The sequence below is a fragment of the Dendrobates tinctorius genome, unplaced genomic scaffold, assembly GCF_039654945.1.
Source record: "Dendrobates tinctorius isolate UK_male_01 unplaced genomic scaffold, ASM3965494v1 ptg000196l, whole genome shotgun sequence".
NCBI lineage: Eukaryota > Metazoa > Chordata > Amphibia > Anura > Dendrobatidae > Dendrobates > Dendrobates tinctorius.
In genome coordinates, this window is record NW_027361863.1 from 28,387,460 (window position 1) to 28,405,267 (window position 17,808).

General features: G+C 46.7%; 1 protein-coding gene across 3 annotated transcripts in view; it reads right to left on the minus strand.

The window, feature by feature from the left end:
* Positions 1 to 250: 250 nt before the first annotated feature.
* Positions 251 to 17,808, minus strand: part of XPNPEP1 (X-prolyl aminopeptidase 1) — a 42,669-nt gene continuing 25,111 nt past the window's right edge. For all 3 annotated transcript variants that reach the window (XM_073553089.1, XM_073553090.1, XM_073553088.1), the window contains exons 4-20: positions 17,703 to 17,807; positions 17,287 to 17,379; positions 16,904 to 17,047; positions 16,163 to 16,258; positions 14,267 to 14,348; positions 13,365 to 13,575; positions 13,137 to 13,226; positions 12,614 to 12,664; positions 12,209 to 12,267; positions 8,323 to 8,400; positions 8,176 to 8,247; positions 7,618 to 7,678; positions 7,316 to 7,385; positions 5,342 to 5,515; positions 4,894 to 4,970; positions 1,327 to 1,425; positions 251 to 599 (exon numbers count right to left, since the gene is read on the minus strand). In XM_073553089.1, coding sequence (XP_073409190.1) covers positions 471 to 599; positions 1,327 to 1,425; positions 4,894 to 4,970; positions 5,342 to 5,515; positions 7,316 to 7,385; positions 7,618 to 7,678; positions 8,176 to 8,247; positions 8,323 to 8,400; positions 12,209 to 12,267; positions 12,614 to 12,664; positions 13,137 to 13,226; positions 13,365 to 13,575; positions 14,267 to 14,348; positions 16,163 to 16,258; positions 16,904 to 17,047; positions 17,287 to 17,379; positions 17,703 to 17,807 — 1,691 coding nt within the window. In that variant the 3' untranslated portion in view covers positions 251 to 470. The remainder of the gene's footprint in view (positions 600 to 1,326; positions 1,426 to 4,893; positions 4,971 to 5,341; positions 5,516 to 7,315; positions 7,386 to 7,617; positions 7,679 to 8,175; positions 8,248 to 8,322; positions 8,401 to 12,208; positions 12,268 to 12,613; positions 12,665 to 13,136; positions 13,227 to 13,364; positions 13,576 to 14,266; positions 14,349 to 16,162; positions 16,259 to 16,903; positions 17,048 to 17,286; positions 17,380 to 17,702; position 17,808) is intronic.

Genomic DNA, 17,808 nt, shown 5'->3' on the forward strand with positions numbered 1-17,808 from the left:
TGGCTCCGATAAAATGAAAAAAGCCTAGACTCACTTCCCGTGCCGGCGTCGCAGGAACAGCACAGGAGAGGACCTCAGGCTTTTTTTTATTTTATAGGGGCCAAACGTTTACATTAAGAATGGGTGGTCCTTGTTGTCCTAGCAGTGGACAAACCCTTTAATTTCATATCTATTCAGCGACTCCACTTTTATGTCAGATAAATTCATTGGAGATGTAAAATTTAAGATTCATTTGAATAAAGGAAAACAATGCGTGCCTTTTCCTTTATTTCTCCATACTATAATATCACACTGTGTATTTGTCAGATCACCGCAGGCCTGATTGAGTGACGGCTCCTCCTGCTTCCCCTGAGGTTGTAAAGCCAATAAAATGTCATCTATGAAACCGTGATAAAGATGGGTCCATTACTTGGCTCATATCAAATCAGTCAATGAAAGGGTTAAAAAAAACCTAAGAGTATAAAAAAAAGTTAAATAGATTTGCAGATGGGCTGCGTTTCTTTTATCAGCCACTGGAGGGCGTCCTGGCGTCCTTGCTTTTCTAATTCAGCTCCGACGACTTCTCTACACTTGTTGTGGTAGTCGTTCACCCAGCGGATCTGGAGGAGGGAGAAATAGAGGGGTGAAGTCTTCATAGAGGTAAGAAAACGAGTCACGCTGCTGAAATCAGTGAATCGATTAGCCCCCAATACCTGCGGTTAATGTTGACTGTGGCACCTAAGTGGTTAATCAAAGGAATGAAGTCCTCTTTAAACAATATGGAATCTCCCCCAATTTCCCAGTGCCAGATGGTTATTTCTGCAGCTGGGGGGGGGGGTCTAACACCGGCCGTGTGTTATTGCATTTTCCATACTTGCAGTTTGTGCGACTTTTATACAACAAAAAGTGTCGGAAAGGACAATAGGAAATCCCTCAAAGTGTAACAGAAATGGGAAAAAAATAAAGTTTAAAGTTAAAAAACACAAAAAAATTCCCCTACAAAGTGAATTTCCATGCGGAAAAATTGCAACAAAGGTCGAAGCCATAACCAGGTCTGGACACCAAGATCTGCACAGGTTGCAACAATTATAAAGTTTTCTTACATAATAAGGGTAAAAACTGGTGATCTGGAACGTTACGTGAGCCCCGAAGCTCAGCGGACGGTGACACGGGGAGAACTCGGGGTAGAGACAATGCACGGGATCTCTGGGGGCCTCAGCGTTCAGATCGGGGGAGCCAGAATGATTTATTTTTGATATTTTATTTACCACACTGAGGGTATTTCAAAGGGATTTGTCTAGTTGTGGACAGCCCCTTTAAATGACCTGCGGTGCCATCAGCTCTCACCTCTTTTACAGTCAGCAGGTCGACATTGATCATCTTGGTCTGGATCGGCAGCAGTGTGATCGGCTCGAAGGTCAGGCTTCCCCGCTCCCGGAAGTTGTACTGAAAGTAAAGGCAATAAATCACCCTGGGATCGGCTCCTTCTGTCTTACCGCTTGTTCACACGGGGTGGATATTACGCCTGCAATTTCAAGGAAGAAAATCTGCAGCCAATAACAGAACATGTAACATGGGCGATATTTTACCAAATCTGATCCACACGCAGAGGACAAAGTCAGCACGGGAATTCGGAAATTAGTTGGCGCTGCAGATTTCATCTTTAGGCCTAATGTACACAGAGGATTTATTAAGAAGTGGGGGAGGAAAGAAAGCGACGGCTACTATGAAAGCTCCAACCCAGGCGCTGTCTAATCAGAAGGCTGCAAAAAAGAAAAAAACCACAAGCACCCTTCCAAAACCTTTTCAGGGAACAAAAAACTGCTAGAAAATCTCTCCGAACAAGGAGCGTCTCCAGAAATGGAGTCCACTATAAAACTCATTGATTTTCATCGCCTGAAGAAAACTGTGCGCAGGAGAAATCCACAGCGATTCTGCATCCAGGTTTACAGGCGTCCCCTCTACGTATGTGTGGATGTACCCAAACAAGATCAGGCGGCTCCAGGGGGGACACAGGGTTAATGGGTCATCAGTAAGGCCTGTTTCACACTTCCGTTTTTGTGTCCGCCAAACGGATCCGTTTCCGTTTTTTTGACGGAAACTGATGCAAACGGATCCGTGTTTTTAAAAACGGATCCGTTTTTTTGACGGATCCGCGGTAACCGTAATGGAAGTCTATGGGACAAAAAAAACGGATCCTGCAAAAAATGGCGGATCCGTTTTTTTACGGAAAACAACGGATTTTGACGGATTTGAAAAAACGGAAGTGTGAAACAGGCCTTAGATGAAGGGACAGATGTGCAGGATGGATCACACACACCGAGATCATCATTGTAACAAAGCCCAAACACAAGAGGGAAGAGGCAGAAGCAGACAAATGTCTAATGTGTATGGGGTCTCCTATGTCAATCTTTAGATCTCATGGATGATCGCTGTCAAGTGGACAACGCCCCTCCCAACCATCGGACACATGCATGCTCAGACCGTCTGACCGTACTTGTGTTTTCAGTATGAAGCAAGGTAATAAGATTTCAGATCCCTGTGTCATCCACTGCTAATCTGTCCCTTTCCTCAAACTCCTCTGTCCTACTCCGTCTAGGGAGACACCTGTCCTCCTCCTTCCTCCAGGCTCACCTGTCCTCCTCCTTCCTCCAGGCTCACCTGTCCTCCTCCTTCCTCCAGGCCCCCGCTCTCCTCCCGACTCCCTCACTCCTCCTTCCCCCAGGCTCCCTCTCTCCTCCCGGCTCCCTCTCTCCTCCTCCTTCCTCCCGGCTCCCTCTCTCCTCCTCCTCCTTCCCCCAGGCTCCCTCTCTCCTCCTTCCCCCAGGCTCCCTCTCTCCTCCTTCCCCCAGGCTCCCTCTCTCCTCCTTCCCCCAGGCCCCCTCTCTCCTCCTTCCCCAAGGCCCCCTCTCTCCTCCTTCCCCAAGGCCCCCTCTCTCCTCCTTCCCCCAGGCCCCCTCTCTCCTCCTTCCCCCAGGCCCCCTCTCTCCTCCAGGATCCCTCTGGCTCATAAAGACCCTTCTTCAGTTATCCATTTTCCATGAGAGCACAAAATTAAAAGCAATGAGCCCCATGTGTCAGGTCCTTCTTTTCCTGCCACCCGGTATTTTTTTTTTTTCTTGGGGGGGGGGGGGGGGGGGGTCCTGCCACGCTGGTGGGTTTGGCCACCATTCACATATTGCGTATGGCCAGATGTCTTCCTCTTTTTTCAACAGAAGCTCATGACTCCATGGCCATAGGTGGCGCAAATGTGCATAGATGGCAAAACAAGGGGTTCAGCCAACAGCTACTGCAAGTGTTGGGAACCATAAGAGGATATTCCCATTTTGTCCAGCACATGTTTAGGATGACTGGAAGGGTCCGATCTCTGGGACCCTCACTAATTCCAATGATGAAGGTATCCACCTTAGCGCTGTATCCTTGTATATCGGCGCTCCTGGCCACTCACTTTGCAGGCTCCTATATGTGAATAGAGCAGTGCAGGAAGGAAGGGGCCCTATTGTTACACAAGCCCTGGGGCCCCTCACTCCCAGGATAAATGAGTTATTGTGTGGGACGCACAGATCATAAAGTCAGGGCCTAATGATAGCCCTTCTCTCCATTAGCTGTGAATACTCCTCTAAGTCAGAGGATCACAGGACCCCCAGGAAACAGTCATAGAATCATGGAGTTGGAAGGGACCTCCTGGGCCATCTGGTCCAACCCCCTGCTCAAACCAGGATTCGCTAAATCATCCCAGTCAGATGACTGTCCAGCCTCTGTTTGAAGACTTCCATTGAAGGAGAACTTTCCACTTCTCGTGGCAGCTTGTTCCACTCATTGATCACTCTGTCAAAAAGTTTTTTCTAATATCTAATCTGTGTCTCCTCCCATTGCTTCTAGTCTTTCCTTGTGCAAATGAGAATAAAGTTGATCCTTCTACAATGTGACAGCCCTTTAGATATTTGTAGACAGCTATTAAGTCTCCTCTCAGTCTTCTCTTTTGCAAACTAAACATTCCCAAATCCTGCAACCTTTCCTCATAAGACAGGGTTTGCAGACCGGTCACCATTCTGGTCGCTCTTTTCTGAACTTGCTCCAGTTTGTTGATGTCTTTTTTAAAATGTGGTGCCCAAAACTGGACACAATATTCCAGATGAGGTCTGACCAAAGAGGAGTAGGGGGCAATAATGACTTCACGTGATCTAGACTGTATGCTTCTGTTAATACATCCTAGAATTGCATTTGCCTTTTTTGCTGCTGCATCACACTGTTGACTCATATTCAGTCTGTGATCTATTACTCTTAGACCTGTGACGGGGACAAGGGGGCATCCTCTACATCTGGAGGAAAGAAGGTTTAAGCATACTCACAGACGCGGATTCTTTACTGTAAGAGCAGTGAGACTATGGAACTCTCTGCCATATGATGTTGTAATGAGTGATTCACTACTAAAATTTAAGAAGGGACTGAATGCCTTTCTTGAAAAGTATAATATTACAGGGTATATACACTAGTCTCCTTAATATTGCGTTGATCCAGGGAGCTAGTCTGAATGCCGTATGTGGAGTCGGGAAGGAATTTTTTTCCCCAATGTGAAGCTTACTGTTGCCACATGGGGTTTTTTTGCCTTCCTCTGGATCAACATGTTAGGGCAAGTTAGGATAGGATATGGGTTGAACTAGATGGACTTAAAGTCTCCCTTCAACCTTAATAACTATGTTACTATGTTACTATTAGTATACCCAAGTCTTTTTCACATGTGCTGTTGCTTAGCCCTATTCCTCCCATTCTGTATATGCTTTTTTCATTTTTATTGCCCAGATGTAGTACTTTGCATTTTTCCCTGTTAAAAACCAATTTGTTAGTTGCTGCCCACTTCTCCAGTTTATTTATATCTTTGTGTCCAGCACAGTCTCCGACTTCAAGCCTCACCTTAGTGGTGGCAGGAACTACAAGAACCAAGTTCTCAATCCTGATCCCAAATGATCCGTCTTCATAGTAACCCGGCTCTAAGAAGTAAAAGATAAAGAGTGCATTATCTTACAGTCTCAGAAATTATTTTACTTCCTCCCTTTGTCTCCAGTCACCTCCAGAGCTGCATTCACAATTCTGCTACTGTAAATGAGTTCTGCAGTGCACTGCAGCGGCTGCATTGCATTTGGGCAGATACAGTTTTCTGTTTCATGCCATGATTAGCGCCGGATGTGAAGACGACATCTCCAGGCATACACCTTGGTACAGCCTGCACCGGACACGGGGGGGGGGGGGAGGAAACTGCAGTGTGACCGGAGCAAAGAAGGGTCCAGCAGAGTTCTGAGTGCTGGTTTGGCTGTGACTAGAGCAGACATGACATTGTACGTGGTTCCGGGGCCCATCTCACCATCAGACAGAACCATCCCGGCTTCTAAGGGTTCGTCCGCAAACGTCTTGTAGCTGATGCCACATGGACCTTCGTGGACGTTGAGGAAGGAGCCGACGCCGTGTCCGGTGCCGTGCAAATAATCCAGACCAGATTCCCATAATGCTGCGCGAGCAAAAGAGTCCAAGAGATGTCCTGCAAGAGAGTTGTGTTATGACTGTCTACACTGGAGGCAATTGTAGCAAACCCTCAGCTGTGCCCAGATATTAAGGCCTCTGGATAAAAACTGGAAAGCTGGCAGTAAGCGAAGATCCTAAAAACGGGTGTAGTGACCAAAAAGTGGGTCCCCACTAAATATCACCCCCCCCCAAAGATTCCCATTTACAGCCCCCGGTGCAGTGACAGTCACATGAGGTGAAGGCAGCACCCAGCAGTCACGGATAGAGAGCGCCCGGAGCCGGTGAGGCCACACGTCACGTCTCAGTGAGCGCGGCGGATCCTAATCAGATAAATTAACGTTACGATAATTGGCAATAAAATTATTGTTCTGGAGCCTGAATTCCACCTCCGACATAATGAGATCCGGGAGATACACTGTACACGCGGCTCGTGTCCTAATTAGGAGGCGATTAGTTAACAGACGTCGCCATAATTGTTTTCTTGCCATACTGAAATTGCTACAACGACGGAGGTGACAGGCGTGAAAGTCAAAAAGTAGCGGGAAGACGGAGAAAAGATGATCTGAAGGTTTCTGTACATTGGGGGGGGTCTGTCTCCGCCGGCCGAGAAAAGCCCACGACGTGGCTACATGGCGGTCCTGGACGCCCTCTGTTAGCTCCTCCTGGCAGCCCATCATTGTAAGACCACCCGCCTCTGATGTACATTACACGGACAGAAGGGCAAGTCCGTCTGAGCGACCGATGACCGGTGGAGCCCATGTCCACCGCACGGCCGGCCAGGTCCTTTATTCCTCCAATTAATTCATAAAAATGTGGTTTATGTCTGCAGCTTCTCTGCAAACCTGTGTGTCTCCATGGTAACAGACAACAAACCCTGTGTAGTCAGACCCTGCAGACATTCTCCCTTCATGGAACCCCAGCGTAAGTGATTAGTGCACGATTGCTCAGGGACCCGACCCAGAGACGCCGACCAGTCCTGGGGGTCCTGTATCCCGCATTTAGGAGAAGCCGCAATCACACACAGACACCTCTCCATCTATTATCTGTAGGAGTTCAGCAACCCCCCCTCAGTCCCATAGACTGTGAATGCAGCGGGGAATATATATATATATATATTACAACACTTCCCTGTAAATGTTAGACACCGGACCCCAATTCTCAGGATGCCAGGGGGTCCCGGGCGTGTAACCCCTACCAGTCATACATTTATCACCCACCATGTGGATATTGCTGGTGATCCAACCAAACACACTAGAGAGAAGATACAGAAGGAAGAGATCACAACCGCCGGATCAGACTACACCGGGAGTTTGTTGTCTGTTACCATGGAGACGCAGATCTGCACAAAGACCGCAGACGCGAAATAGCAGGATTAAAGGCGATCTGCAATGTTGATTTTTTTTTTTTTTTTTTTTTTTTTTTTTTTAAAGGATTTATTGGAGCAATAAAAAAAAAAAAAAAATTAAATATAACTGGGTGTGAATGTATAGTGAAGAATGCTGCAGAATGTCGTGAAATGCTGGGGCTTGAGTCCTAGCAAATGAGTGGAAATGGCCCCTCGGCCGCATTGTGACCCGTCTCGTTCTTTAGAGATTTTTAGGCTAAATTTACGACTAGACACAAATCCCGTTACAATAAATGTAGTGCACTTCAGATCTGTTCATGGTGGTCTCAGGGGGATTAGGGTAAAGGGTAGTGTTACCCCTGAGAACGTAACATCTCTAGGGCAGTGCTGGGGTTAATTTATATCTACCGGTGATCGAATGTGCTGTAAATATGTCCATAGTAAGGGCAAATCCCGGTGCGCTGTACTCACCCTTGATGCCATTGGGAAACACGGCAGAGCTGACGGCGATGTGTCCCTTTAATACATATGTGAAGCACTCCTATAGGAAGGGAGAGAGCATGCATCACACAGAGCTGTCAGGGCAGACGGTCAGTCCGGGGGTCACGGCAGACGGTCAGTCCGGGGGTCACGGCAGACGGTCAGTCCGGGGGTCACGGCAGACGGTCAGTCCGGGGGTCACGGCAGACGGTCAAGTCCGGGGGTCACTACTATAGCTACTTTCCCCATAACTTCAGTAAGGACGGTAACACAATTGCAGGGGATGCACTCACCTTCTCATAGTCCGTGGGCGTGCCAAAGTGCACGGTTCTGGTGACATCTGTCGTTCCGTCCCTTTTCATGGGGATAAAGAAGAATGTAGGATATTTCTTTTTAGAAACTTCCCATCAAAAATGCAATAAAAACACTGACAGCTCAGCTCCAAGTGAGGAAGGCCGAGCTGCAATACCAAAAACAACCTGAAGACGGCTGTGGCGCTGTTTTGAGAACAAAGCAACTATAGGTTTCTAATCAAGGACAACCCCTTTAAGAACCTAGCTGCAAAAAGCAGCCCTTAATATTAAGTTGTAAAGATGGCCCCTCCCCTTTGTCTAACCACTTCAATACCTATACAGTTACTGAGCGCAGCATCTGAGGGGTTTGGCAGCCAGGATCAGAGTCACCTCTCATCCCGGCCATTACAGCAAAGCGATACAGACATAAATCCACAATGTACCGTCAGTCACCGGCTGCTGAGATCTGCAAAAGTGACGACTAATACGGCCGCAGACACAGTTATTATATTTTGTAAAAAATGGCTGTTGTAACAGGACGCGACGCGTCGTCCTTACTTGTACTGAGCTCCGGAGTCCAGGAGGAAAATCTCTTTCACGCTCAACTTCCTGTTCGTATCGGGAACCGGCCTGTCAAGTGCAAATCACCATCAGAGACTCACGGATTTTATTTTTTCCTTAGAACATTTAAAAAAAAATTCTCACTTGTAGTGAATGATGGCGGCGTCGGGTCCGGAGCTCGAAATCGTGGCAAAACTCAAGGAAACAAAATCTTCTTGTTGACTGAAAGGGAGAGAAAGGGTTAAATTGTGTGCACTATCCGGCTACATTGTGACAGTCTGTGACTCCTTTATATATTTATGATTTAATGTGTTATCGCCCGCTATTAGACCGCTGCGTGTGATCGGCTTTCAGGGTCTGCCAAACCATGGAGGAGACCCCAGTAAGTGACATCACAGGGGACTCCTCGGAGAGCTCCGCATGGTAGAAAGATCTGATTGTTGAGAGTTCTAGTGGTCGGATCGGTACAATCACTAAAACCAAAGGCTGCAGATCATTCAATAGGATGAACGGAACCTCTGAGGGGGTCAGCACAGCCCCCATATATATGGTATATCCTCCCGTCAAAAACAATTCAATACAAAGTCCTATAAGTTGTAGTTTATTTGGCTTCATTCCTGCTTGCTCTGGAGTCTGGTGGGTGGCGTTACTTAATAACCGACCTCCTTCCCTGAGTAAGACCGCCCACCAGACTCATAAACCCAGAGCAAGCAGGAATTTGACTCAATTAACAAAATTACACTTAATCTTTTCCCAAATTAGTGACACTGACTTTGAATGTTAGAATTTATGTATTGTCCTATTTGCAGGCAGCTTGTTATGGAGCAGAAGAAGCGGAGTAGATTGATGGATGGTTTTCTGGGAAAAGCTTAGGTGTGACTTGTTGTGTAAAATTCCTGCTTGCTCTGGGTCTATGAGTCCGATGGGCGGAGTTACTCAATGACTTGCCGCCTCCTGGACTCGTAACTCCGGAGCAAACAGGGATTTCACTCAATAAATCAAAAATTACACCAAATCTATTCCCAGAAAGCGAAACATCACTCCACTATTTGCAGGCAGCATGATGTAGAGCGGGAGAAGCGGAGTGGAGTTTCGCATTGTTCTCTCTGCAGGCACCGTGCTATAAAGCAGGAGGAGCTGATTGATATACAGCTTTCTAGGAAAAGATTAGGTGTAACTTATTTACAGAAAATCCTGCTTGCTCTGGGTTTGGGGGCTGGTGGGTGGAGTTACTCTGACTTACTGCCCCCAATAGACTTGTAAATCCAGAGCGAGCAGGAATTTAACTCAATAAATGACAAATTACACCTAATATTTTCCAAGTACTTTGGGCACCCTGCATGGTTAGTACCTAGTAGCGCCCCCTTTTGAAGGAATCACAGCTTGTGAACACTTTTTCAAGAGTCTTTCAATTCTTGTCCGAGGGATTTTCCTCCATTCTACCTTGTAGAATTCCTCCCGTTCTCTGAGATTCCTGGCTTGTCTTCCATCCTCTGCTATTGTGAGGTCTAGCCAAAGGTTCTCAATGATGTTCAGATCAGAGGACTGTGAGGGCCATTGTAAAACCTTCAGCTTGCGCCTTTTGAGGTCGTCTATTGTGGATTGTGACATGTGTTCAGGATCGTTACCCATTTGTAGAAGTCATCCTCTTCCTCTTTTCACCTTCAGCTTTCTTACAGATGGTGTTATGGTTGCATCAAGAATTTCTTGAAATTTCATTGAATCCATTCTTCCCTCTACCTGTGCAATGTTCCCCTTGCCATTGGCTGCAACATAACCCCAAAGCATGATTGATCCACCCCCATGCTTATTGGTGGGTGAGATGTTCTTTTCCTGCAATTCTGTGACCTTTTTCCTCCACACATACCTTTGATCATTGAGGCCGAAGAGTTTTATTTTATCCTCATCGGTCCACAGGACTTGTTTCCTAAATGCATCAGGCTTGTTTAGATGTTCTTTTGCATACTTCTGATGCTAAATTTTATGGTGAAGATGCAGGAGAGGTTTTCTTCTGATGACTCTTCCATATTTGTGCAGGTGTCTATGAACAGTAGAACAATGTACCACAACCCCAGAATCTGCTAAATCTTTCTGAAGGTCTTTTGCAGTCAAGCCGGGGTTCTGATTTGCTTCTGTAACAATCCTACGACAAGCTCTGACTGAATTTTTACTTGGTCTTCCAGACCTTATCATGACCTCCTGTGACGTCTGCCTGCGGTCTGGGCTGCAGCCGGACAACACCCCGAGAAACACTGATACCCTTTACCCCTATACAGGGATCTGGATTTATAGCAGAGCCCAGGAGGTGCTGTCTGAATAGGAGCAAAGACCAGAGCAGGACGGTCGCCAGAAAGGTGTTCCAACACAGGACACAGAGGCAATGATATCCGAGACTAAACCAGTCAGGCAGAAATGGTATAAGCACGGTAGACAGAAGCAAAGACAGATACCAGGTCGAAGCCAGAGTCATAAACCAGGAGAGTCGCAGAGGTACCGAATCGTTAGACAGAAGCAGAGAGTCAGAATCCAGGCCGAAGTCAGTGTCATAAACCAGGAGAGTCGCAGAGGTACAGAATCGTTAGGCAGAAGCAGAGTCAGAATCCAGGCCGAAGTCAGTGTCATAAACCAGGAGAGTCGCAGAGGTACAGAATCGTTAGGCAGAAGAAGGGTCAGAAGTCCAGGCAAAAGTCAGAGTCAGTCAACAGTAATTCACACAGTAACACGCAGGGGAACCAAGAATATATCCGGCGGCCTGCAAGAGCAGTCCCAAGGTATTTGAGGGATCAGGTCATCCCTTACAGGCCCGTGGCCTGATGATGTCATCCGGACCGCCCCCAGGACCAAGCTGGATGGTAATGCACCAGCCCCTTCATGACTGACCGAGGAGCGAAGCCTGCGTCCAGCGGACGCCTGCGCAGGAGCCTCATGACTATCGCCGCCACCACTCGGGGTTGAAGCACAACGCCTCCCAGAGACCAAGGCCGAGACTGCAGGCCACGGGTCAGACGGTGATAGGACAGTCCGGCGCCTCCTAGTGGTCGAGGCCGGAACAGCAGGCCCTGAGTCTGACGGTGATGTGATAGTCCGGCGCCTCCTACTGGCCGAGGCCGGAACAGCAGGCCCTGAGTCTGACGGTGATGTGATAGTCCGGCGCCTCCTACTGGCCGAGGCCGGAACAGCAGGCCCTGAGTCTGACGGTGATGTGATAGTCCGGCGCCTCCTACTGGCCGAGGCCGGGACAGCAGGCCCTGAGTCTGACGGTGATGTGATAGTCCGGCGCCTCCTACTGGCCGAGGCCGGGACAGCAGGCCCTGAGTCTGGCGGTGCCGTGACACCTCCACTGTTCCTGGTAACTGCCATTTCTTAATTACATTTCGAACTGAGGAAAGGGCAACTTGAAAACACTTTGCCATTTTCTTATAGCCTTCCCCTGCTTTGTGGGCCTCCACCATTTTCCAAGTTCTAGGCAGCTGCTTAGAAGAAGCCATGGCTCATGGTTTTTGGCACAAGGATAGAGGAGGCTGGGTTTTTGTAAAGCTGGGAAATTTGCATCACCGGGCCTTTCCTAACGATGATAGTGAACAAGCCATAACCCTAACAAGCTAATTAAGGTCTGAAACCTTGGTCAAAGTTACCTGACCACACAAATCTCCAAGGGCGCTGAAACTTTTGCATCGGCCCTTTTTCCTTTTTGTAATTTTTAAACTGTAAAAAATGACAATTTTTTTGCCTTAAAATACAAAGAAAATGTGTCATCTGTAACTTTAGGCCTTTTAGATAATTTCATCGTCAAGTTGCTTAACTGTTCACAGTAACAGTAACTTTGACCAGGGGTGCACAAACTTTTACATGCCACTGAATATCATGTTGTCTGCAATAGGACAATATGAATATTATAGTAACCCGGTATCATACAGATCTGACCAGTATGGACAGGCGACGCTCCTCTCCCATGACGGGGTCTGCTGGTTACATTATTACTACACATCAGAACTATTACATTATCACAGCGATACCGGAAGCGTTTTACCTGCGAAATTCCTCCGCTTTATCGGAAGCCGATATTTCGGTCACCGTGTCCTTCTGTATCTGTGATGGGAAAATACTGTCATATTAGAACAAGATGAGGCGTGACTGTTCTTATCAAAGTCAGAAATATTCTACACGCCCCCCGCTCATCTGATTAACGTGCCAGACGTATACTTGCAGTCTTTAGAAGCTTTTTCTATATTTTTAGTGGTGCCATGCAGGGTTTTCTTTAGCATTGGATATCAGTGACAGCTTAGGTCACCAATCTGCCCATCCCCCATTCTTTATACTGCAATGCTACTTGTTCAGACTGGTGTCTGTGTATAAGGATAAGGAGTCAGCACAGGAATGAAATCTCGATAAAGGGGGAAAGGACTAGAATTTGGCATCAATTTGGTATTTTTACCTCTTTTTCCAGCCAGTTGAAAAACTCACATAGAGCAACAGCGTCCTTCACCTGCGAGAGGAAACAGAGAATTTATAATGGAGCGGGCAGAGGAGTCATCAGATGAAGTGCGCTAATGCATTCCCCCAGCTATGACACTAGAGCGCCCCCCGAAGCCACAAAATCAGAGTGCAGCCCTCCCAACCATGGGACGAGCAAACAGCAGCTGGATGGAATGATCCCCCCCAAGAACACCGGACGACATAGAACTTTTACTGTTCTATCCAGTTATTAATTCTTCTTAGACTTCTGAAGATCAAATCTGCCAAGTTCACAGCGATATCTGGACATGAGAAACAGCATTAAAACCGCACGCAGGTTTGCATTCAGGCATTTGAGAAAGTTTGGTGACTGCCGCCATTGTGATCTGAGATATCAGTGGGTGGTCTCAATACACGTAGTCCCCCCAATAATGCCCATGGACGAGGGGTGTCCTCATGCAAGACGATTAAAGCAGTCCCATTGCCTCCGTCCCTGTACTCACATGTGCCCGTCTCATGCCCTCCACCTCCCTGGCGTTCTTCACAGCTTTGGAGAGACATACAGGTGTGTATGGGGACAGGTACCTCTGAGTCTGCAGACGGAGAAAAAAAAAAAAATAAATAATATAAGGGATATTAAATCTCAATCTAAAAACATCAAAATCTCAAAGATGGAACCAGTATAAAAATGTAAAAAAAAAAAAAAACAAGACACATCCCAGTGACTGCACCTTGGGAATGGTCTCTGACAGCGCGTAGCTGGCCTTGTCGCTGATCCACACCCTCTCTTTCGGGGGCAGCGCAGCGCACACACCCTGCAGGGCGCTCAGGACGGACTGGTACGGCTCCAGCTGGATGCTGAACTCAGCGGGAGGAGAAGAGTCCAGGAGGAGGTGCTGTCTGACAGCGGGATCCTGCAGTCGCTCGCCGTTAATGAACAACCTAAACATGGGGAACAGGGAGATTATATCAGACTGAAATGCCGACCACCCACACATCTCACCGATGCTGCATCCTGCAATCAGCTCATTTTATTTCATTTCTATACTAATGGCATAAAAATCCCCTTCTTGCTTCGTTAGTGGATCATGCTGATCTCTCTTCCCCCCTCTGCTTTACACTGCAGCAGACTGTTTAGCGCACACACTTTATACCAAGAGCTGATTACAGAATAATAATATAACTAAACAAAAACTGTTGTGATAGATTATTAGGAAAACGCAGCAAACACAAATGGGAGGAGCTATGAGGAGGAGGAGCTATGAGGAGGAGGAGCCTGGGGCGCCATTATATATATACGAATCATTTTTTAATTAGAAAATATATATATATATGTGTAATGTTAGTGGCGCATTAATACCCACTAGAAACCGCAACAAATACAGGGTCTAAACCAACAAGACCAGCTAGTGGAGAATCTAGCAGCCTCTAGGAAACACGATTTAATTATAATTCATTAACTAGATACCTGCGCAAAATAATTTATATTTCATTTTTTAATTAGTTTCAAATAAGTTGAAGATTCTGAAGAGTCTTAAAAAAAAAAAAAAAAAATAATAATCTAATTTGACACAAGAGCCCCATGGGCAGTGACTGTGGAGTGGCGCTTCATAGATCAGGGGCAGAATCTCACCTGATCGTACCCGTCCCTATTATGGCGTAAGTGAAGAAGACCGGATTATATTCCACATCCGAACCGCGGAGGTTGAAGAGCCCTGAACAAGGAGGAGACAGTCTCAGATTAAAACCCCTTATCACATTTGCCATTCATTGCATAGACACGAGCAGCAGGAGTCTGCAGACGGCATGTGACACGCTGCGTGCTGCTGCGCAGAGCTCAGAGTCGCCTCTCATAGAATCATAGAATGGTAGAGTTGGAAGGGACCTCCTGGGCCATCTGGTCCAACCCCCTGCTCAAAGCAAGATTTACTAAATCATCCCAGACAGATGTCTGTCCAGCCTCTGTTTGAAGACTTCCATTGAAGGAGAACTCACCACCTCTCGTGGCAGCCTGTTCCACTCATTGATCACTCTGTCAAAAAGTATTTTCTAATATCTAATCTGTTTCTCCTCCCATTTAGTTTCATCCCTTTGCTTCTAGTCTTTCCTTGTGCAAATGAGAATAAAGATGATCCTTCTACAATGTGACAGCCCTTCAGATATTTGTAGACAGCTATTAAGTCTCCTCTCAGTCTTCTCCTTTGCAGGCTAAACATTCCCAAATCCTGCAACCTTTCCCCATAAGACAGGGTTTGCAGACCGGTCACCATTCTGGTCGCTCTTTTCTGAACTTGCTCCAGTTTGTGGATGTCTTTTTTTTTATAATGTGGTGCCCAAAACTGGACACAATATTCCAGATGAGGTCTGACCAAAGAGGAGTAGAGGGCAATAATGACTTCACGTGATCTAGACTGTATGCTTCTGTTAATACATCCTAGAATTGCATTTGCCTTTTTTGCTGCTGCATCACACTGTTGACTCATATTCAGTCTGTGATCTATTAGTATACCCAAGTCTTTTTCACATGTGCTGTTGCTTAGCCTTATTCCTCCCATTCTGTATATGCTTTTTTCATTTTTATTGCCCAGATGTAGTACTTTGCATTTCTCCCTGTTAAAAACCATTCTGTTAGTTGCTGCCCACTGCTCCAGTTTATTTATATCTTTTTGAATCCTCTCTCTCTCTTCTCTAGTATTAGCTATCCCTCCTAGCTTTGTGTCATCAGCAAATTTAATCAGTTTACCCTCAATTCCTTCATCTAAATCGTTGATAAAAATGTTGAACAATACAGGGCCCAGGACAGAGCCCTGTGGTACCCCACTTGAGACATTCTTCCAACTGGATGTGCAGCCGTTTACGACCACTCTTTGGGTCCGATCACTAAGCCAGTTATGAATCCACCTAACAGTTGCCTTGTCCATTCCATACTTCAATAAGGATTGTATGAGATACTTTGTCAAATGCTTTGCTGAAGCATCTCGTGGGCATCAGAGCAGCACTGGCGCCTCGCCGACCTCTGGGTCCCATTCTGGATACTCTATATATTATTGCTCGCTTTCTGTGCGCAGCTACCCTAGTGATGCCCGGGCAGAGCACCATGGGGCCTGCAGTTACCAGAGCTGCCGCCTGTGCTGTGTAAGATCAGGAAGGTGCAGAATTCGGAATATTCCGTTCCATAAAGTGAAGTAAGATGTAGCAATATATACACAGGATGTTTATTCTAACTTACTGCAACTTTATGTTTTAAATCAATATTTTCTCAAGTTTCAATGTGCAAAAAAAAAAGAGCGGAAAAGAAAAAATCTGTTTTATACCTTTAACCAAAACGGAAAGAATAAAGTATCGGAAGGAATGAATTAAATAGCAGAAATTGTGACATTTCTCAGACCCTAGTCGTCTAGAGGTTATTCCTCTCTTACATCTAATAACTTGGCGCTAGGTCTTATATTCGCCGGAATAAGCGATTTATTTTGTCACGCGCCTGATATAAGAAGAACATAGACTACAACACTATAACATCACCGCTTACACGCAACCTCATCCAGCGCAGTCAGGACGATCCACGCGGCTTTCCTCTCCGCCATCTTAGCCCGGAGCGCCAAAATCTTCTCCTGCCACGACGCCCCTGTGGATACAGAGATATTCATTGCATTGTTAGAGAATTTTTAACCCCAGGATCTAAATCGCAGGGTGGGCGCCAACAGCAGCCATGACACCTGCGGGGGCCACAAGCTCTACAAGAAGGGGTCCTGGTTTTATGGAGACAAATCTCAAAAAGTTGTGCAACTTTCTAATACTGAATAATTCCAGCAATTGCTCCTTTTTTTCTATATACTGTTTGGTGTTTTTTTGCCAGTTTTAGATTTGCATCAATTTATTATTTTAATTTGCGCCTTTCTTCGAGTCTATGTTTTGTCCCCTGGTAGTTTTATATGTTCAGCAATGTGGGGAGGATTTTTGTTATCCTGCCGTTTGCAGAGGATTCATCAATTGCAACTTTTTTTTTGCACCATTTTTTGCTCCAACGTTCTCTGCCTCTCACCCCCCCTGGAGTTATTTTAGGTCCGGCTGCAATTTTATTTATTTTTTAGCAATTTTTGTGACATTTTAGCACAACATGCGACCATAGGTAATCCTCTCGTGTTCCGCTCCGGACTGATACATTGTAGCAAATACTCAGAATACTGCTATCACGGATATGGGTGACAGCCGAGAAGCGTGTGTGAACAGAGCCCGACGGAGTGACCTCATGGGGACGGCATATACAAACCCGTGTAGTGGAGCCCCAGTGTTATCAGGGACTGGCAGGGTCTCTCGGGACGATCGCTCCATATGGCATCGATCAGGTTTTCCTGGACAGGTACCAGGAGGTGACCGGCGTTCTTCAGGGCCAGGGACATGCTCTTCCACTGATCTACAAGGCGATAAAACGAATACAATTAAGTCTCAAAGGGGATGTCCAGCTAAAAAGTCCCGAGGCAAAAGTGGGCAAAAGTCATCAGAAAAGACTTATTTTGCTACCAGAGCCACCAATTTTTGTACAACTACAACCCCTAGCATGCGCTAACAGACAACTGCTGGGAGATGTAGGTGTGGACCTGCTGGTTAGCCACAGGGCAGAGAAGATTATACTATTGGTCGTGGTCACGTTACCGGTTTGTATGATAAATGGGTCGACCCCGACCCGGGAGCCCTCCGGGAGCACACTGACCAGCCAGTCCTCCTGCGTCGGGGTGTCCTTCAGGCCTGAAACCAATAAAGAGAGATTATAATCCGGATAGAAAATGGAAGAAATAATCAGACGTCCACCAGCAAACGGAAATGAGAGCGGGCCCTAGTACACGAGGCTTCCGGCTGAAGACTTCTCTGACATGTTGGATTATTGGGGGTCCGACAGATGGAAGGAGCCGAGACCGGATATAATGGGCCACACTTGGGGGTTCTGTGAGGCGGACTCCCACCGATCTAATATAGATGCCACCCTAATGGGGTCTTCAGTCCCGAAGAACCGATATAAAAGGGGAAACCCCTGAATAATACAGAGAGGAGCCGGCAACGATGCACCTCACCCATCTTCATCAGCGTCCAGTTGCTGTCCATCTGCTGAGCCGCCTGCAGGAAGTAGCGTCCGTCCGTCCACATCGCTGCATTCTGCTCCGTTACGATCGCGGTGCC